The following is a 20,677-nucleotide window of genomic DNA, read 5'->3' on the forward strand; positions in this document are numbered from 1 at the left end:
CATCATCACCATCATCATCATCACCATCACCATCATCACCATCATCATCATCACCATCACCATCATCACCATCATCATCATCACCACCATCATCATCACCACCATCACCACCATCACCATCATCACCACCATCATCACCATCATCACCACCATCACCTCCACCACCACCACCACCACCATCACCACCATCATCATCACCACCACCATCATCACCATCACCACCATCACCACCATTACCACCATCACCACCATCATCACCACCACCAAGATCACCATCATCACCATCCTCACCACCATCACCATCACCATCACCGTCATCACCACCATCACCAAGACCATCACCACCACCACCATCACCACCATCATCACCATCATCACCATCACCACCATCATCATCACCATCATCATCATCACCATCACCATCATCACCATCATCATCATCACCATCACCATCATCACCATCATCATCATCACCACCATCATCATCACCACCATCACCACCATTACCACCATCACCACCATCATCATCACCACCACCAAGATCACCATCATCACCATCCTCACCACCATCACCATCACCATCACCGTCATCACCACCATCACCAAGACCATCACCACCACCATCACCACCATCACCATCATCACCATCACCACCATCATCATCACCATCATCATCACCATCACCATCATCACCATCATCATCATCACCATCACCATCATCATCATCACCACCATCATCATCACCACCATCATCATCACCATCATCACCATCATCATCACCACCACCATCATCACCATCATCACCATCCTCACCACCATCACCATCACCATCATAATCATCATTGCCACCATCATCACAAGTCACTGTGCTATGTGCTTCACATTACTGATATGTATTTTACAGAAAAGGAATATGAGGAGCAGAGAGCTTAAGCAATGTGCTCAAGGTCACACACAAGTAGTCATTCACAGGGTTGGAATTAGAACTGTCGGACCCAAGGGACCATCCTCATCTGTTAAATAAATAGCAGTGGCTGCCCCTACGCAGTACAGTTTCTGGAGAAGGGGATTCTTGCTGTGAATGAGATAAGATGTTGGGCTAACTCTGGGCCTCTAGAACATGGTTGCTCTGGGCCACAGGTACTGGAAGGAAAATAGGTTCATTTGCATGTAATTTGCATACAGCTGCTGAAAATAAGCCCAGATTCCCCATCACTTAAAAACTGCATTGTTTCTGTCTTGAATGGGACCTTCCCACGCATGCACCACCCCCAATCACCCTGCTGTGGGGTTATGTCCCCTCATCACCCCTTTAAAGGAGGCAATTCCCCACTCAGGGGTGATCTTAGACAGGGAACCTCCTCTCTCTAGAGGAGCGAGGTCTCTTCCCACGGCCCTCCCAGAGGAAGCACGCAAAGTTGGACTGGGGCAGGGTGGGAGGCTGAGTTCCCCTGCAGGGGAGAGGCTGAGGGGACCACCTTGCATGGGCAGCTGTTTTGTGAGCCTATGGCTTCCTTGACAGCAGGCCTAATGCATCTAAACACCTGGGCTGGGCAGGATGCCAGGTGCTGCTTCCAGGGACAGGCCGGCCGCCTCCTGCCCAGCTGAAGAGCCTCTGGGGGTCTCCTCCCTCCTCCAGCCACCATCTTCCAGTCCCATCCCTCCCATCTGCCTGCCCTTTGGCCAGGGCTCAGGAATGCTGGGCAGCTTCCCTGCTGGTACAGCTCTCCAAAACTCAATCTGGGACTCAAGGCTGTTGGGCTGGGAAGAAGCTGGGCTAGAAGGGGCCCTGGAGGCTGCCCCCCCGAGTGAGTTTCCAGAGGCACTTGGGAACAGGGCCTGGGTCTCTCTGGAGATCCACTCTGGACAAGGGTCTGTCTGGGTGGATTGTGAGACGCGGCCACGCTCTTCCCTCCCTTCATGGTGGGGTGGGTGGACAGCTCAGAGGCTGGAGGTCAAGCCCCGGGCACACTGCCTTCCTTCTGCCCCCGTGCCCAGCTCCCTACATCCCTTAATTCCGTTGCCCTCCTTTGGGAGGATTTTCCAAGTCAATCTAAACCATGCTGATTTATCCTCTATCCTTGTCTGGCTCACAGTGCTGGCATTTAATCAGCCACCCTCTCTGGCAGTTTCTTCTGGGCCTCAAGGGCACCCCCTGACCTTGGCCCATAAAACAGGAACACGGTGGCCAGGCTGGCCGGCTGCCCCAAGCCGCCCCTCCCACAGCCCGTTTGCCAGCGCCCTGCTGGCCCTCCCAGAGCCCCAGGTGAGCGCCCATTTGCTGGAAGAGCACAGCAAGACCACGGGGAGGGGGCAGCACTCCGGGCTCCACAGCCATTCCCAAGGACTAGCCTGTTCTCCATCTGAGCAGGACTTCTTCATGGATCAAGAAAGGGTGATGCGGCCTCTGCCTGGGGGGGCCGGAGGGCCACACAGAAATGCCTTTCCTCCATCAGCCTTGGGGACAGCCCCCTGCAGGAGCTCGCTGCAGCCCAGAGCGGCCGCAGCGGCCTGGAGCCTGGCCCCAGGGCCCGCACACGCCTTCCTGTGTGCCTACAGGCTCCCCAGGTCCCGACCTGAGGATGCTGCCACTGCTAGCCCAGAGACCAGGTGTGTCACCCCAGGTCCCCGAAGTCCTGGATGCAGCACGCAGGCTCAGATGAGCGGGGCCACCCCCAAAGTCATAATGAACTCAGGCCTCAAGCTGCTCCGAGTAGCCAAGGATACTGTGGGGCAGGTAGGTGGGGGGCCGAGTGGGGTGCAGGGGCTTGTTGGGGCACATCCGACGAGGGGCCTCCAGGAATGGAAGAGGGACATTGTCCGACTGCTTCCCACTGATGCAGAGAGGAAAGCATCCCCCAGCCCTCGCTGGGCTCCCCCTGCCACGCTCTTGCAGGCAGCGCCCGCCGTCATGCAGGAGGAGGTCGGCGGCTCTAGCCCGCAGGGGCTATGTGTGGGGTATTTATTAAACACTGGGCAGATTGATTTAAATCTCTGCCTAGGGTTATTTTCCTGCCCGGCACTCATTCAGAGCAGGGCTGGTGGGGCCGGCAATGCTGCGTGGAGCTGCTGTGGACGGGAAAGGGCAAGACTCTGGGGCCCCGGGCCTGAGGCCCAAGTGCACGCAGGGTCACCCCTCCCCACCCCCCACATCCCCACCAGCTGTCCCCCACGGCACCCAGAACACAATTCGCATTTACATTTCTCAGCAGATGGAGGAGAGAATCTATAACAATCTGATCACGAAAATGAGATTGTCCCATGTTCTCTGCACCCAGGGACATCACACACACTCAGGCCTCAGTGAAATCCGATTGCTGCTTATTTAACCTGCTCAGCCTCCAAATTAAAAGGCAGCCTCCCCTCCCTGCCCCCAACACTCCCCTCCCCGCCGCAGCAGGCTCCAACAGGCCCTCTGGGCTGCCATGGTTAAACACCCTGTCCCGGAGAATGCCAGGAAGAGAGCCCCCACATCCTCCCCTGGGGCGCCCTGGGGCTGGGTCATGGGGGTGGCAGAGGCAGGCCGGTTGACTCTCCCCCACCAGGGCCCAGGGATAACTGCCTCCTCAGGCCTGGACAGCTTGAACCTGGACCCTGACGGCTGGCGGGCACCCAGCAAAAGTATCAGATTCTGACCAGATCCAAACCCCTAATTTTACAGAGAAGAAAATGGAAAAGGTCAAGTCACGGTCATGGGAAAACTAGTCCAGAGCCTGAGCACCTGGGAAGCTCCACTGACTTCTGAAGGAAAAGAGGAGGAGGAGGGAAGAGAGAGGAGGAAGGCAGCAATGAGGGGAGGGGAGGGAGGGAGGAGGGGAGGGAAGGGGAGGGGAGGGGAGGGAGGGAGGAGGGAAAAATTAAGGGGCAGCGGAGCCAGCTGGGGCTGGGTGGGCCGGGCCCTCAGCCCTCTCTGGGCAGGGTCCCCTGTCCTCCCTGCAGGTGCATCAGCCAGGGGCCGGGCCAGGGTGACCAGCGGGGTTCTTAGCTAGGCCTGCCCTTTGCTGGATGTGGATTAGCTCAGAACCCAAGCTCCTCAGGCTGCCCTCTGACCACAGGCCCGGCCCCAACCGAGACCTTAGTTGTACATCTCCTAACGTCACCTGCACAAAGGACCGGCCCTAGCCTTGCCTGCAGGGGTGCCTGCAAAGTCCCCCCCCCCGCCCCAATTCCTGGACAGAAGCCCGGGAGGGCTTTTACTGAGCACCTACTGCATGCTGGGCTCTGTCCTAGGCGCCAGGCAGGGACGCAGCCAGAGCTCTGCCTCATGGAGCTTGCATCCCACTTGGGAGAGAGCGCCCCAGAAGACAAGTCCCCACGGGGGTGTCAGCCGCAGGGGGGACGGATCAGGGGAATCCCCTCTGCCACAGGAAGCAGAGGACAGGAGGAGGGCGGGCGGGAGGGGCAGGACGGAGAAGGCCGCACTGACGGAGCGTGCCGTGCTGGTCGGCCGGCTGGCCGCGGGGCTCGTGGGGCGAGGGCCGCCGGGCGGGTCAGCGTTCCACAACACTGTGATTTTATCGGCCGGGTCCTTGCGGTGAACAGCCCCGTGCATGCACACGCGTGTCATCCCGTACAAGCTCTGCAAAGGCAGGTCCCGCGGTGCAGACGCTGCACCCGGGATTACCGCATCCGCGTGCTCCTCGGCCACATGGCCGTCTCTGAGGATCAGGAATTTGGGAACTCCCCTCTTTTTCTGCTCTCTAGAAGAGTCTGTAGAGGCCGGACCTCTTCCTTGAAGGTCGGCGGGGGGACACGTAAGAGGCCGCGTGGCTGTCCCTCTGCGTACTTCTCCAGGAACCTGTTTTCTACTGTGTTGGCATCAAATCATTCATGGAATTCTCTTATTTTGGAATTTTGGCTCCTCCCCTCCTGGCTTGTCCACTTTCCTGGTCTTTTCGAAGAACCAGCTTCTGGCCTCGGGAGACTGTTGTGACCCACTCGATGTGCGCCCGTCTCCATTGTCCTCCCTTCCGGCTTCCCGGGGTCCGTGCGTCCTCCTGCCACTGGCACTCATCTCTGCCTCATACCTTCCTGCAGCAACTCTCTGCCTGCCTCGTTTGCGGCAGAGGCCTAAGGCCACGGATGCCCTCCAAAGGCCCCCCCCCCCAGTTCCATACGCCGTGCGGTATTATTATTCACTTGTGTCTTTTTCACACATCCAGCAATTTGCACACCCATTAATGGTTTCTTCTTTGACCTCTGAGTTATTCAGAAGCCTTTTTAGATTTCCAAACATACAAAAAACTTATTTTTCTTTTACTACTTACACCAACAATTGCATTTCTCTAACTGCATTTTCCAAAAATCGCCGTGTGTTATGCATTACTAAGGCTCTGAAGTTTGCTGACACTTGACATCAGACAGCGTGCATGTCCCGGGCGCACCTGAGGACAGCGAACTGCTCCCTGCTGGTCCGGCTCCTGTGAGTTGGCAAAGCCCTGCACCCTCTCTTCACTAAGCCCTGAGCCCCCTGCAGAGCACCACCCACGGCGCTGGGCTCCCCCTGGCGGAGGGATCTTATCGGGCAAATCCAGGTGTATGCAGGGTCCTCATTTTCCTGATGAGTGGAACCTGTCACAGAATAATTCTCTTCATCACATTTAACTGTCTTTCACTCATGTTTACGAATATATGTGTCCTAACATCCGTTCTGCCTGAAGCCACGTCTGCCAGCTGCAGGGTTTGTGTGGGCGCGTGGGGATCTTCACCTGGTCCCTGTCCTCCTGCAATCGGACCATCCTTGCATCGGACGGGCTCTGAACCCACGTGCAGAGGTGTGTCAACTGGGCATGATTTCCCATTTTCCATTTGCTTCTCCTTCCACGTGAGTTTTCTTTTTTTTTTCTTTTCCCTTTTTGTTTAGTAAGAATTTGGCTTTGTTTAATTGTGTTCTCATTCGATTTTTACTGGTTTGGAAGTTCGATCCCCTAACACTCCTGATTCAGAGGTGACCCCTGCCTCAGATCTCACTGCGCTTTTCACTGGTCCTATGATCTGGCCACACACCACGGCCCCGTGGCCCCCCTGCAGCCGTGCCCTGGCCACCAAGGCCCCCGTCCCTCCACCATGGCCACAGAGCCACCGCTCTGACTACGTTCTACGTGGGGACTCACACGGTGGGTGACCCCGAGCCTGGCCAGTCCGCTCAGAGCCCGAGCGCTGTACCGCACGCGCAGAGACGCTTCGCTTCCATGGTGTTTCCAGTCTGAGACTCTTAGGAACATAGATGCTGTGGACACCCGGTCACGGGTTTTTGTGTGAACGTGGCTTTTTAATTCTCTAGGATAAACACCCAGGAGCACAGTTGTTGGGCAGTATGTTTAAGACACCACCGAACCGGCTTCCAGAGCGGCCGTCCCACGGGCAGTGCCCGGACAGCCCAGGCTCCCCGCGTCCCTGCGTCTCCCCCTTCTGCCTCTGGGGCAGGTGTGCAGCAGGACCTCATTAGTTTTACTTTGCATTTCTCTAACAGTTAGTGGTGCTGAACATCTTTTCAGATGCTCATGGGGCCATTGTAAATCTTCTTTGGTAAATGCTCAAATTTTTTGCCCATTTTCTCACTGAATTGTTTGTTTTCTTACTTTTGAATTTAGAGAACTCTTTACATATACAGGATACAAGTCCTCTGTTTCTGTCCGTGAATAACTTGTCTTCCCAATGTCTTCTCAGGGCCTTTTGCAGAGCATAAGTTTTTAATTTTGATGAAGGAGCCCTTGAGTTTTTACCGTGTATAAATATTAACAGAAGCTAAAATTAATCCATATTTAACTTCCCTACAAACAATATGAGATTATTTTAGCAACTCTTCCCAACTAATATACTATCCCTGTCTGGTTGTCGGTCTGTGCTTTCCAAAGATTTCACCCCATAAATTAGACACTATAGTCATAATTATTACTTTATTACAAAATCACTTCATTATTCCACATAGTCATTTGTTGGATCTGCCTCCACACTTACCAATTTCTTGCCCCCCCATCCTTCCAGCGTCGCCTCCTCTGTCCTGCCGTCCGTCCTTCAGACGGTCCGCTAGGGAGCGCCTCCTCCTGGTGAGCCCACCGGGTTCTCGCTGACGTGGAAGTGCCTGCATTTGTCTTTGTCCTTGACGTTTCGTGGAACCGCGACTCTACGCTCACGGTTATTTTCGGAACACTTTACGGACACGGTCTCACCGCGCTGCAGTTTCCCTCGTTGTTGCGTGACTCGGGCGGCAAGTACACTTGTTGCGCTCCTCCTTTCCACGAGGACAAGATCCCCTCCCGTGGCACTCTGTGGCTTCTCCCCACGTGGCCGGGAGAGCAGCTGTCGCATTTCTGCCGCGCAGTGTCCCTGCACCCCCTGCCCCTGCCTGGCCCGCGTCAGACTCCGGCCTCTGGGTCCCAGCGGCCGCGCTTCGCCTCTTCATCTCCGCCGGGCTCCGCCGGCTCGGCACTCTGCGATGCAGCAGCCGCTCCGGGCGTCCCTCCGCTCGCCGTTCGTCACTTCCTCTGCCACCAGATGCCCAGGCTCGTGGCCGTTCACGGAGCTCTTCATTTCTACAAGTTAGAGGTGGTCTTTTTCAGACACACTTGGTCACTTTTGATAGTCTCCTCTTATTGTTCATTGTTGAGACTTCATCTTATTTTAAAGTATTTCTTAGGAACTATCCATGTCCTAAGTCTGACGAATTCCAGTAGCCGCATTCCTCCAGGGCCTGGGTCAGCCAGCTCAGCGCCTCAGCGAACACAGGTCGGGCGCCCGAGACCACAGAAATGGCTTTCCTCCCGGCTCTGGCGGCTGCGAGTCCGAGTCCGGGACCCAGGCGTGGGCAGGGCTGGTGCCCGAGGCCCCTCTGCTGGCGTGCGGATGACCGTCCCCTGCCCGTGTCCTCACGTGGTCATCCCCCGGTGCGTGTCTGCGTCCTGCTCTCCCCTCGTAAGGACACCAGTGGATCGGGGCCCCCAGTGACCTCCTTTGTCCTAATCACCTCCGCAAAGACCCATCTCCAAGCACGGTCACCCTCTGAGGCCCTGGGGTGAGGACTCAGCGCGTCGGTTTGGGGACACAGTTGGACCCATAATGGGCCTATTTTGTTATCTCTGCAACTGCTCCTGCTTCCTCGGCTTTCCATTCCGTGGCCCCGTGACGTACTGCATGGTCTCCAACCGTGGGGGCACATGGGCCCCTCATTCTGTGGGCCACCCAAAGGCCCGACTGGCCCCTTCGCTCCGTGAAGGGCCTTTGCAGGTCTGGGATCTCAGATCAGCCCTGAACTTGCTTCCCCCTCGGGCAGCGGGGGAGGTGATGGTGGGTAGGGAACAAGACCAGTTCCTCTGCTGCTTTGTGAGGCAGCAAAGCACTTTAAAGGGTGGATTTCCAGGTTACACTGTTCTGTAGCCCGAGAGCCGATGCGTGTCCCGCAGCTGCTCCAGGGTGAGATGCACAAGGCTCCCTTGCCTGGTAAGGCAGCGCCACGAGGGGACAGGGCGAGAGCCTGCAGTCCTGAGACGGGCTCCAGGCCTGCCTCAGGTGTCACCCCTGCACCCGAGTGCACCCCAGATTCTCAGGTTTGATTCTCAGGGGAGCACTGAGGTGACCTGCAGCGTCTTCCAGCCCCCTGCCCTCCAGCCTCTGGACACACCACCGGAGGCCCTGCAGGCAAGCCACAGACCGTCTCCCGTCACGGCCACCGACACCTTCTAGATGCCCTACGTCCGGACCATTTCTTCTCTGCCCCACCGGGCCCTTTTGGAACCCTCCCCTGGCATCTGTCACTGCAGCCTTCACAGGCTCTCCTCCTCCACGAGACTGCTCCTGCCTTCTCTCGCTGCCCCGTCCCCCTCCTCCCACGCAGGGTCCTCAGAGCCCTGTCCCCCTCTACACCCCTTCCCTCCTCGGGCCCCACAGCTCCGGTGACCCCCGTGCTGGACAGCTCACTTACACACTTGCTCTGGGGCACCCCACTGCTGGGCCCACGGGCACCTGGTACGGGACCCCAACCCTGGCTCACCCCCCACCTGCTCATGTCCCTTCAGAGGCTGTGCTGCTGGGGAGAGTGTCCAAGCAGGACAGGCTCTGAGGCTGGTGGCCAGGGCTGACCCCCGCTGCAGTCCCATCTGGGAGGGGTGGCCGTCCTCTTGCTGCCTCCTTCACACGCTCCCCAAGACTTTCCTTCCTAGGACACTCTGACTGGCTCCTGTTTAACCCAAGACCACAGCACCCTTCCTAGAGGCTCTTCAGGCTCCCCTGGTGCATCCCCAAGAGGAGCTTCCAGAGACCCAGGTGTGAGGACAGCACCCCGGAACCACCTGGGTTCCCCTCCATGCATGAGCACCCCCACCCCCAAGGCCAGCCAGGGGCTCTGTTCTCCCTGAGGTGCTGTCTGGCCTCCTTGTGCACCCCAACCCATGGCCTGCTGACAGGCACCCACTGTCCCCATCGTGCTCCTCCCCAGGCTGTCTGCAGCACAGGGCTCCAGCCACAGAGGCTGAAGGGGGCCCCGGGGCCTCGGAGGCAGACAGACCTGGAGGCACCACCTCTCAGGCCCTGACTCTTAAGACTGCAGCAGGGGTGGAAGCTGCTTTTCCCCCAAGCTGAGCCCTGATTCTCTGCCCGCCCTCCCCTCCCACCTGCTCTCTGGGCCTCACTGACATCTGCCGTGTCGTCTCTAGGGCCTCTGCCCACAGGCCTTCAGTAGCATGACCACCCCCTGCCTTCCGGGGCACTAGGTCCCGCCCATGCTGGGCTGCTGGCCGCCCATTTCAACTGCCAGCCAACGGGATGAGATGCAAGCAGAGGCATCCTTAAAGGGAGTAGACATGCTTTCTTAATCCCTCCTCTCCCTCCTGCCACTTGGAACGTGAGTGCAGTGGTGGGAGTCCTGCAGCCATCCTGGACCACGAGCACATGATGGAGCAGGGTCCGCAGGCCACGTGGGGATCACCAAGCACAGACAGCTTCTAAGTAAAAGTCATCACGCCTGTTTTCCCCAAAACATGCCATCTGGGTTTTCTGTAAGATACAGCCAAATCTAGTTTTAACTTATACACAGAAAACATTTACCCAATATGTATTCACTTGCTTAGTATTGTTTTCTACAGCTGACCATGAGCTCTGGGAGGAAAGGCTTCTGGTCTGCCTTGGTCACTTATGCATCTTCAGCACTTAGTATGGAGCCAGGGCCAAAGGTCAGTTGCATGCAGGGGCTATGTGACAGCCATCCATGGCTTGTCCCTCTGGGGTGAGGTAGCCAGGAAGTCAGACACAGAGCTGGAGCCTGCCTCTGGCTAGAACAGCAAGGCTGAGCTGGGGGCACCCACCCCTGGGTTGTTTCTGCTTTCATAGCCTGCCGGCCAAATGCCAGTCAGCACAGAGCCACGTTTGCCACATCTGCAGCTCCCAAAAAGAGGAAATTGGACACAGATGCTTCCAGCACCCATGAGGATGAATATAACCGGGGTCAGGGCTCAGGGTAACCAGGATCAGGGCCCAGAGTATAACTAGGATGAAGGCTCAGAGTGTGACTGGGATCAGGGCTCAGAAGTGTGACTGATATCAGGGCCCAGTGTGTGACCAGGCTCAGGGTCTGGAGTCTGACCAGGATCGTGGCCAGGGTCAGGGCTCAGAGTGTGACTAGGGATCGGGGCTCAGCGTGTAACCAAGGTCAGGGCTCAGTATGTGACTGGGCTCAGGGCTCAGAGTGTGACCAGGGTCAGGGCTCAGCATGTGACCAGGGTCAGGGCTCAGCGCGTGACTAGGCTCAGGGCCCAGAGTGTGACCAGGCTCAGGGCTCAGCGAGTAACTGGCTCAGGGCTCAGTCTGAGACTGGAGAAGGCATCAGACTGTATTGCGAGGAAGCAGTGTTCGTAGCCAGTAGGGAGGTGAATGCCAACCTAGTGGGCATCTTTGAGTGGACAAGAAGAGTCCATTCCTTCCACCCGAATGAAGATTAATGAGGCTGACAGTTGGCACGGAGATGGAACTGAGGTTCTAGAGTAGAAGGAAGGCTTTCCAGGGCAGAGCCATGTGAGTAAGGCTGCCATGGAGAGCAAATGGCACCGTTTTTCCCCACAGAGGGAGAGGAGGCTGGGAGGGTGGCAGGGCCAGGTCGCAGGGAGCAGCTGGGTGAATGGCTGAAGAGTTTAGGCTCTCTTCCATAGACAAAGTTACTGACACGCTGCTGGTCCATGGTGAACCCGGAAAACCAGAGGGTCCCACCCCATGTGCCTGAGACACTGGTCTTGGCTCTCTTCAGTGCTGGGCTTCCCTGGGGCCCGGGAACCAGCACACCGTCCCGCCCACACCAATACTTCGGGCTCCTGCTTCTGGAGAAGGCTTTTATCCACAGCGGTCAGAAGAAGGTCAAGGGGAGACGGGCAGAGGGCACAAGGCCCAGGACCGGCGAGGCCCTGGGGTTCGGGAGCCCTGTCCTCTCCTGCTGGCCCCCAACAGCCTCCCGAGCTGTGTGGCTGCCGCTGTGTGACAGCTGGGGGGGGAACACCAGCTCCCTGAGGGACCCCACGAGGGGCACAGGAGGTCACAGAGGGAGCAGATCTGAAAACCCAGCAAGTGCTCGGGGCTCCCTGCCAGGGCTGAGCACAGAGGCACAGCCCATCTGCGAGAACAGGACTGGACTCTATCTCGTTTGTTGGCAAGCATCATCATTACGGTTCCTGACTTTTTCATTATTTTATGCTTATATAAGAAAAATATTTTTTTTGCAAGAAAATCAGGAGGTACAAAATGGCATCCCCCCATACAGTACCAAGTCACACATACGCGTCCATGTGTCTCTCACACCACAGATCTAAACTGGGAGAAATGACTACAGGCCCACGAGACGTGGTGCCCTTGGCAGAATCGAGGAAAGTGCCGGAGCCCAGCCCGCAGACCCCACACATCCAGGAGGAGCAGGAGGAGGTGGCTTCCGGGGGGCACCCCAGGCGTGCAGCCACAGGGAGGTGCCGGCGCTGGCCTCCAAGGCACTCAGTGCAGCCGGTGAGAGCATGGAATGGGGAGCGGAGGCTGGGCTCAGCCAGCGCCCGTCCGCCTCCTCCAGCCACAACGTCCCTGAGTAACTTCTGCCCAGGACCCACAGACCGGCCCCAGAGCCTTTCCCTGCATGTCACTGAGCCCCACAGACAATGCCTATGAGGGTGTCCTTTGTCCTCGATGGCTCCGTCGAGGCCCCAACTCTGCCCGGCTGTCGCCCAGCCCACCTCCCAGAAGGGCTGGAGTCCCTGCTGTGTGCAGTCCTCTGGGGGCCAGACCCTAGACCTCCTCCTCCACCTTCAGGATCATCCCTGAGAAGACCTCCAGGCCCGGGTGGGGGCCCTGGGGGCTGCTCTGGGAGCCTCTGGTGGGCCCACAGGCCACTCCGCCAGAAGGGGTGCCATCCACAACAGGGGGCGAGGATCCCCGCCCTGGGCAGGCCTCCACCAGCTTCTCGAGGGTCCGGTTGAGGGCCTCCACGCCGTCGGCCAGCCGCTGGCTCTGCTCCACCAGCCTCTGCAGCAGCAGGTTCTGCTGGGCCATCAGTGCGCTCTGCTGCTGGGACCAGTGGGAGAGCAGGGCACCCTGTCGCCGATGGGAGTCCAGCAACCGCTGCTCAAACTCGGAGGCCTCCCCCGCGGGCCTCCCAGGGGGTGGGGGTGGTGCAGTGGAGGGTGGGGAGGGCCCAAGAGCCCCTGGGAACGCAGCCGCAGGAGGCACCGAGGCTGGGGAGGCTGGGGAGGCCGGTGGGGAGGGCGAGGAGGTAGGCGCAGGGATAGTTCCTCGTAGGTCCAAGGGGTCAGGTTCAGGCAGGCTCGGCCCTTCCAGGGTCCGCAGGGGTAGCCAGAGGCAGCTGGGGGTCTCATCCTCCTCGTCCGCTGGTGGAGGGAGACAGGAAACGTCAGCCTCCAGCAGCCACGACTGGGGCAATACATTGGAGGGGCAGAGAGGTGATGGATGGGGAGGCCCTCTGCACACGGAGCTACTTAGGTCTCCCAATGCCCTTCTGTGGTGGGCAGCAGCACTCACACGAGGAAAATAGGAGGACTCACAAGTTGAGTCTTCCCAGTAACACTGAGGTCCAAACCTCAGCCTGGGAACTGCAAAGCCTCGGTGCCCAGCCTCCATGCTGCCATTCGTCCACACATCCATCCAGCTGGCCCCTGTCTATCCACCATCCTGTCTATCTGTTCATCCACAATACCACCCCCTCATCTATCTGCCCATCAATTTCTTCATCCATCCTCCATCCTTTTCCTTTCATTCTCCTTCCTTATACTCATCTATCCATCCATCCATCATCCATCCCCCATCCACCCACCCATTTACCCACGCCTCTGTCCACCCATCCATCCACCCCCCATCTATCCATCATCCATCCATTTACCCACAACTCTGTCCACCCATCCATCAGTCCATTTACTCATGCCTCTGTCCATCCATCCATCCATCGTCCATCCATCCATCCATCCACCCATCCAGCCATCATCCACCTACCCCTTTACCCATGGCTCTGTCCAACCATCCATCCATCATCCGTCCATCCTCAATCCATCCATCCATTCATCATCCATCCCCCATCTTCCATCCATCCATCCACCCACCCATCCATCATCTATCCACCTACCCATTTACTTATGCCTCTGTCTATCCATCCATACATCCTCATCCATCCTCCACCCACCCATCCATTTACCCACACCTCTGCCCACCCATCCAGCCACCCACCATCCCTCCATCCCTAATCCACCCACCCACCCAGCCATCATCCACCTACTCCTTTACCCACATCTCTGTCTACCCATCCATCCATCATTCATCCATCCACCCATCTATTTACCTATGTCTCTTGTCTACCCATCCATCCATCCATGTCTCTGTCCACCCATCCATCATCCATCCATCATCCATCCATCCATCCATTTACTCATGCCTCTGTCCATCCATCCTCCATCCACCCATCCATTTACCCACGCCTTTGTCCACCCACCATCCATCCATCACCCATCCATCCATTTACCCACACCTCTGTCTACCCACCCATCCATTTACTCACATATCCATCCATCCATCCTCCATCCACCCATCCATTCATCCAGCCAGCCATCATCCATCTTCCATCCACCTACCCCTTTATCCATGGCTCTGTCCATCCATCCTTCATCCACCCATTTACCCACGCCTCTGTCCACCCATCCATCCATCCATTTACTCATACCTCCATCCACCCATCCTCCATCCACCCATCCATCTTCCAGCCACTCATCCATTTACCCACGCCTCTGTCCACCCATCCATCCATCCATCATCCATCCACCCATCCATTTACCCATGCCTCTGTCCACCCACCCAACCATCCATTTACTCACACCTCCATCCATCCATCCATCCATCCATCCATCCTCCATCCACCTATCCATCCTCCATCCACCTACACCTTTATCCATGGCTCTGTCCACCATCCATCCATCATCCATTCATCCTACATCCACCCATTTACTGATGCCTCTGTCCACCCATCCATCCATTCATTTACTCATACCTCCATCCATCCATCCTCCATCCACCCATCCATTCATCCATCCATCCTCCATCTGTCTATCCCTTTATCCATGGCTCTGTCAACCCATCCATCCATCATCCATTCATCCTCCATCTACCCATTTACCCACGCCTCTGTCCACCCATCCATCATCCATCCATCCTCCATCCACCCACCCATTCATGATCCGTCCTCCATCCACCCATCTATCTTCTATCCATCCATCCACCCATCCATCACCTACCCATTTACTTACACCTCTGTCCACCCATCCATCTGTCCATCCTCCATCCACCCACCCATCCTCCATCCACCCATCTATTCACCCACACTTCTGTCTACCCATCCATCCATCATCCATCTTCCATCCACCCAGCCATTTAGCTATGGCTCTGTCCACCCATCCATCCACTTCTGTCCACCCATCCATCCACCCTCCATCCACCCATCCATCCACTCATCTATTTACCTATGCCTCTTATCTACCCATTCATCCATCCATCCATCCATCCTCCACCCATCCACCCGTCCACCCTCCATCCACCCAACCATTTATCTACGCCTCTGTCCACCCATCCATCCACACCTCTGTCCACCCACCCATCTATCCATGCATCCATGCATCCATCCATCCTCCATCCACCCATCTATTTACCTGTGCCTCTTGTCTACCCATCCATCCATCCATCCATGCCTCTGTCCACCCATCCATCCATCCTCCATCCACCCACCCATCTGTCCATCCTCCATCCACCCATCCATTTGCCCTCGCCTCTGCCCACCCACCCAATCATCCATCCTTCCATCCATCCAGGCACCTATCCATGGATCTCTGGGTCCACTCCTCCAGCAAGTGGATGTTCTAGGAGGCTGAGAGAGTGTACCAGAGTTTCCCCAAGGCAGCAGGAAAAGCCCTGGACATGAAATCCTAGAGCCTAGGGTCCAAAACCAGCTCTGCCTCTTGACAGCCATGCAGTTTTGGGAAACCCTTCTCTCCTCTGGACTTCCAATCCCCAGTGTCTGGCTGTAGGGATGTCTAACCCTTCCTCCTGTCAGGGTGTGGGGGGTACACTGGCCAACTTCCCAGGGAAAAACTGGACCCGAAACATGGGGCTGTGCCATGTCCTGTCTTGCTGGACACGTCCCAACATGCTGGTGGAGAGGAGTGGGAGGACATTCCTATGTGGCAGCAACTGTGGGCTTACCTCCTGGGTCTGAGCCTCGCTCACCTCACCTATGGCACAGGAGTTACTGCTTAGCAATGGAAATGGGGTAGTGATAGTGGGCAGGGTCCAATGAGCTCCCTGGGAATGGGACAGGGGATGGGGTCTGAGCCTGATGAGGTGTCCATGGACACAGGTGGCCACCCATGCAGCCTCAACCTCCTCCTGCTGCTGCTCCTCTTCCTCACTGTCACATCTTCCTTCTGTGCTCCTGGCATCTACCGATCCTTCCGACCTGGTGGCCCTGGATATTCATGGAGGCAGCCGCCCTGCGGACTTGTTGCTTCCCTCTCAAGATGCGGCTGTTGGTGAGGGCGACCGGCAGGCCCCACCACTTGGAAGAGTTCCCATCAGAGAGGCCCGGCCCTGAGCTTCAGGCAAGTCTGTCTTGCTTGTCATTTGCAAACTGTACCTTCCACTCCGGGAGGACTAAGCTTGGTGGAGAGGTCCCAGGTGGAGGGCCTAGCTGCCCTCAGTGTGCTGTAAGGTGGCAGGGGCCATGGGCCAGGCAGTGAGCACCGAATTGATGTCAGCCTGCCTCTGCTCCCATCCTGCAGACGAGACCTTGGTGCAGCCTGTTTCTTCTCCTGGTGCAGCATTCGCCCATTCTCATGTGCAGCTGACCCTCCGTCACCCCGACTTTTCATACTGAGGGCCGTTGATGGAGAAGAGGGAAAGCCAACACAGCTTTGACTTCCCAGAGACCCCAGGGAATAAGGGCATCATCCCCTGGAACGCTCTGCCCTGCTCCTGCCCACCGCGGCCCCCACACAGTGCTCACACTCCTGACCTTGCCTGGGTGGTTCCTCCTTCGGCCTCTGAGCACGCTGTCCTTTCCACCAGGACAACTACTACCTGGCCTTCAAGATAGAGCATGCGCTCTCCCAGGAAACTCTCCCTGCCCCACCTCTCACTGGACCGGACCGTCCATCCCACCCTCCCCCTGGGATGCCCACTCATGGAGAGACAGGCTCTACAGTGTCCATCTCTGTGTGTCAGAGCCCAGCACGGAGCAGAGGACTGGTGAGTGAGTGAGGAGTGAGTGGAGGATGGCTGCCCAGCCCTCCCTCCCAGCTGGAGCTGGCCTGATCAGGTGCTCACGTGGCGGCGGCGGCGGCGGGTTAGCACGGGGGCCCAGCCGTCAGTCCCCAGGGCTGCTCTAAGCCCCATCACAAGCAAATAAAGGCCTGATATTTGCTCTCACTCCCTGAGCCAGCCAACTTGTCCCAAGCCAAGTTCCGATGGCTCCAAGAAGGAAGGGCCCACCCCAGCCTCCAGACCAGAGCCAGGCCAGAGGCAGCCCTGAGCCACACAGGTGCTTGGGCAGCTGATGCAGGAGTAGGAGGGTCAGAGGAAGGGGACAGACACCACCAGACCCAGCTTGCCCTTCCGGGCAAAAGAGAAGCCACAGAGCTTTCTGGAAAGGCAGGCTGGTGAGTGTGCTCCCGGGCAACCACGGCTGTGCCCAGCACCCATGGCAGTGAGATGCCCCACGTGGTCCTGCTCACACTCATGACCCGTTCCGTGCCCTCCAGCCTCAGCAGGGGTGCAGACAGCAGGTGGCGGTGCACAGCACTCTGGGTGCAGACCCCGCAGTCCTCTCCCCTCCCCTGCACCAGTCCCCCTTGACTCAGAGAAAATCCTGTGGGCGTGCCCCTCCCAAGTACTGGGCAGGGCCTAGGCCTCCCAGGGAGACAGGACAGAGGGGGCTGCGGGCCAGCCGTGCTGTTCCCTCATACTGACTTACTTGGTGCCGGCTGGCTCCAGCCAGGAGCTCGCTGGCCGCCTCTGTGTGCGAGGACGCAGCCTCAAGGCTGGCTTCAATACTATCTGCAAATCAAGACAACAGAAGGAATTACAGAATGTGACCCTGAGGATACCCCAAGGGCGAGCCCCAGGGAGCCCAGGCCCAGAGGTGTGGGGGGTAGATGGCCGCTGCCCCCCTCCAGTGGTCACTAAGACCCCATGCTGGCTTCACTGGAAGCCAGGTGAGGAGTCCAGCCTCCAGAGAGGCAGAGGCTGCAGGGATGGGGCGCTGGGCCACGTGGCTGGCGTGGGCACTGGTCACCGAGCCATCAGGAGGTGCCCCTGGGGGCAAGGACAGCCCACTCAGGAAAGGGCCGAGGCCAGCCCGGAAAGAGGCCTGGCCCTGTTACCTCTCTGCACCCTTGGGCAGTCCTCCTGCTCCTGACCATGGCCCCTGCCTCGAAGAAAGGGACAGAGGCCATCTCTGCAGGTCCCATGGAGCCACTAGAAGGACCATCCTGCCTAGGTCTGTGGTTGGGCGGCAGCGCACGCTGGCCCGTGGTCTCCAGACAGTGGCCGACCGGCTCAGGCTTCCATGTGGGGTCTCAGGCACAGGCCTGGTGGGGGTGTCAACGGAGCCCTGACCAGTGCCACCAGCAGCACAGCTGGGCCACCCTCATGAGGCCCAGAGCATCCCCAGGAAACCAGAGCATTCCACTCCACGATGCCGGCAGTAAAAAGGCCGCCTTGTGAAAACGTGCCAGACCCACTCAGAACTCAAGGCTAGGCTGCAGGACACACAGAGCGATGGTGAGTTAAGACTGCGACATTCACCCGCAGTAGGAACTGGGTTTGAATCCAGGTGAAGGACACGTCTACACTGTGTCCTCTTCTACCGCCAGGGATCCTGGTAGCGCTAGATGGAGCAAGCCTGTGGCCACAGCAAGAGGCGCTCTCCCCAAAGACCAGCGGCCGATACTGCCAGCTAATGCGAACACACAGCTCCTGCTTCAAGCACAAGGAGACAGGACCCCAAACTCACAGGACTTCGGAGGCAGAAATAGTTCAATTCAAATCCTTCATCTCCCCTGGAGCACGACACGCCGGGGTGCCCCGGAGCGGAGCGGAGCGGCAGGCCCAAGGCCCGCGGCAGAGAAGGCCCAGATGAACACAGGCACCACCGGCGCACGGCGTGCCCCCTGCCCAGCGGATTGCTCTGAGGGGCTGTCTTCTCTGGGGTTCCCTCCCCCGCACCCAAAGCCCAGCCCCTCCACGCGGAGCCCCACTGGAAGCAGAGGAAGGAGGGCTTCACCCCTTCTCATGCTGGGGCACCCCTGCTTCTCCCCCATGTGCAGCGCTGACCCCCCAGTGTCCACCCAGGTCCCTGCTCAGGTGCCAGGGAGCCACGTCGCACCCCCAGGCCGTGGGCGGCAGCAGCCCCACCCTGCTCCCGCGGAGGGAAGAGACGGACGCGCAGGGCAGGAGCAGCGGCTCCCACGCATGGGAAGACGGCAGGGTCTGGACCAGTGCCAGGCGCTGGGGGCCACGCTCCTAGCTGGGTCCTGCCTCCGTCCAGCAACCGCACAGAGCCTGGGCTTTGCCGGCACTCTGCTTTCAGGCTCCGACAAAGCCCGAGTCTGGCCTGCACCGAGCACAGGCCCTGGCGACGCAAGCGATCCCACAGCCGAAGGCCACCTCAGACCAAGAATGAACATGCTCGGCCTGCAGGGCGCCCCCCAGATCAGACCCAATTCTGCCTTGGGCCACAGTACAAGCAGACCTGCCCCCCAGACCCAGCTCCCTCCCCGAGGGGCTGCCAGGCGGGCGGGCGGCAACCCACCACCTGGCCTGCACACCCTGATGCTTCGTAGGCCCTGAACCACCTCTGCTTCATCTTGAAGACCCCGAGTTGGTCAGGGGCAAATCTGCAGGTGCCCTCCACTCACCCCCAGGCCCCGCACAGGGGCTGCTCAGCGGGAGCTTGTCCTGCAGGGCCTCTGCTCCAGAGACTATGGGGCACCCAGACTCCAGGCCAGGCCTTGGGGGGCCAAAGAGAACCCCCTTCAGCACCACTCCCCAAACACTCACAGGCAGCAGGGGGGTGCACCTCAAGGCACAGCCAGAGAACTGCCTACTCAGCCCCCCATGGAGGCCCCAAACTCTACCAACTGGCTATCCTCAGCCCCTGTGGCCGTGAGAGGCCCCTGCAGGCCTGACCCTGCCCAGGCGCCAGGCGAGCGTTGACCCAGACGGAGGAAGGTGGGACCTGCGGCAGTAGTCTCTGCCACCCACCCCCCACTCCCCACCCCAAATCAGGTTTTGCAGCCGCCTCCCTGACCCATAGCTCAGCCCTGTCAGGGAGGTCCGGCCCCAGGCCACTCCCTCTCACTCGGTCACTCAGTGACAATCAGCACAGTCCCAGGACGGACACTCCCAGGAGGAGCTCACAGCACTAAGGAACCAGTCAGTTGGCTGCCTGGACGGAGGCAAGCCCAGGGGCTGCAGGGTCTAGGGAAGGGGGCGCCTGGCCCAGCAGGGCAGGCAGGGACGTCTGTGCTGGACTGGACCCCTCCATTAGCCAGTTTGCTGAGCCAAGCACCAGTGACCTTCAAGAGCAACACAGCCACCAAATTCCTGCCCGGCTCCAGGGCTGGGGACTCGTGGGGTGGGCCTGGTGGGGGTGTCAGCCCTGCAGCGTCCCAAAACTGGGTCTGGCCCTGCCTGTAGGAGACTGTGGCGGCCTCCCCTGGCCTGCCAGGCTGGCCCTGTCCTGCACCGTCTCCCAGGCCCATGACCAAGGCCAGCCCCCAGGGAACGGCGCGTCTGCACACATCTTCCACTGGGCCCACTAGACGCTGTGCTGTAGCCATCCGCTGGGGCACCTGTGTGCAGGCTGAGTCCTGTGGTCCACGCTGTGGCCTTCGAGAGAGAGCTGGTCCTGCTCCAGGCTTCATCCCCAAGGGGCTTCCAGCAGCTCCTCAGGAAGCAAAGAGTCCATGTTGGCCGAGAGGAAGGGTGCGGCCGCTGCGGCAGACTGACCAGGACATTCAGAGGTGTCTTGAGGAAGAGGAGTGGCAGGAGGAGGTGCAGAAGGAGGTGGCACCAGGAGTCCAGGCCAGCACCACCCTGGAGGCCAGAGGTGGCTGTGTGCAGTGGGAAGACCCCACCAAGCACCCCATGCCTTCCTCACCAGACA

General features: G+C 58.7%; 1 protein-coding gene across 13 annotated transcripts in view; it reads right to left on the minus strand.

The window, feature by feature from the left end:
• The window catches only part of LOC115938940 (t-SNARE domain-containing protein 1), a 153,559-nt gene that overhangs the window by 37,856 nt on the left and 95,026 nt on the right, over positions 1-20,677 (minus strand). For 6 of the 13 annotated variants that reach the window (XM_081816630.1, XM_081816637.1, XM_081816634.1 and 3 more), the window contains one exon: positions 11,653-12,848. The exons of 1 other annotated variant lie outside the window; for it this stretch is intronic. In XM_081816630.1, the coding sequence (XP_081672756.1) occupies positions 12,250-12,848 (599 nt within the window). In that variant the 3' untranslated portion in view covers positions 11,653-12,249. Of the gene's footprint in view, positions 1-11,652; positions 12,849-16,147; positions 16,384-17,482; positions 17,566-20,363; positions 20,608-20,677 lie in introns of those variants that run through there. 6 more of the 13 variants (XM_081816641.1, XM_081816636.1, XR_014144461.1 and 3 more) reach the window with 4 other exon arrangements.

Source organism: Leptonychotes weddellii, chromosome 4 (genome assembly GCF_054177405.1).
Source record: "Leptonychotes weddellii isolate Sample4059 chromosome 4, ASM5417740v2, whole genome shotgun sequence".
NCBI classification, from domain to species: Eukaryota; Metazoa; Chordata; class Mammalia; order Carnivora; family Phocidae; genus Leptonychotes; species Leptonychotes weddellii.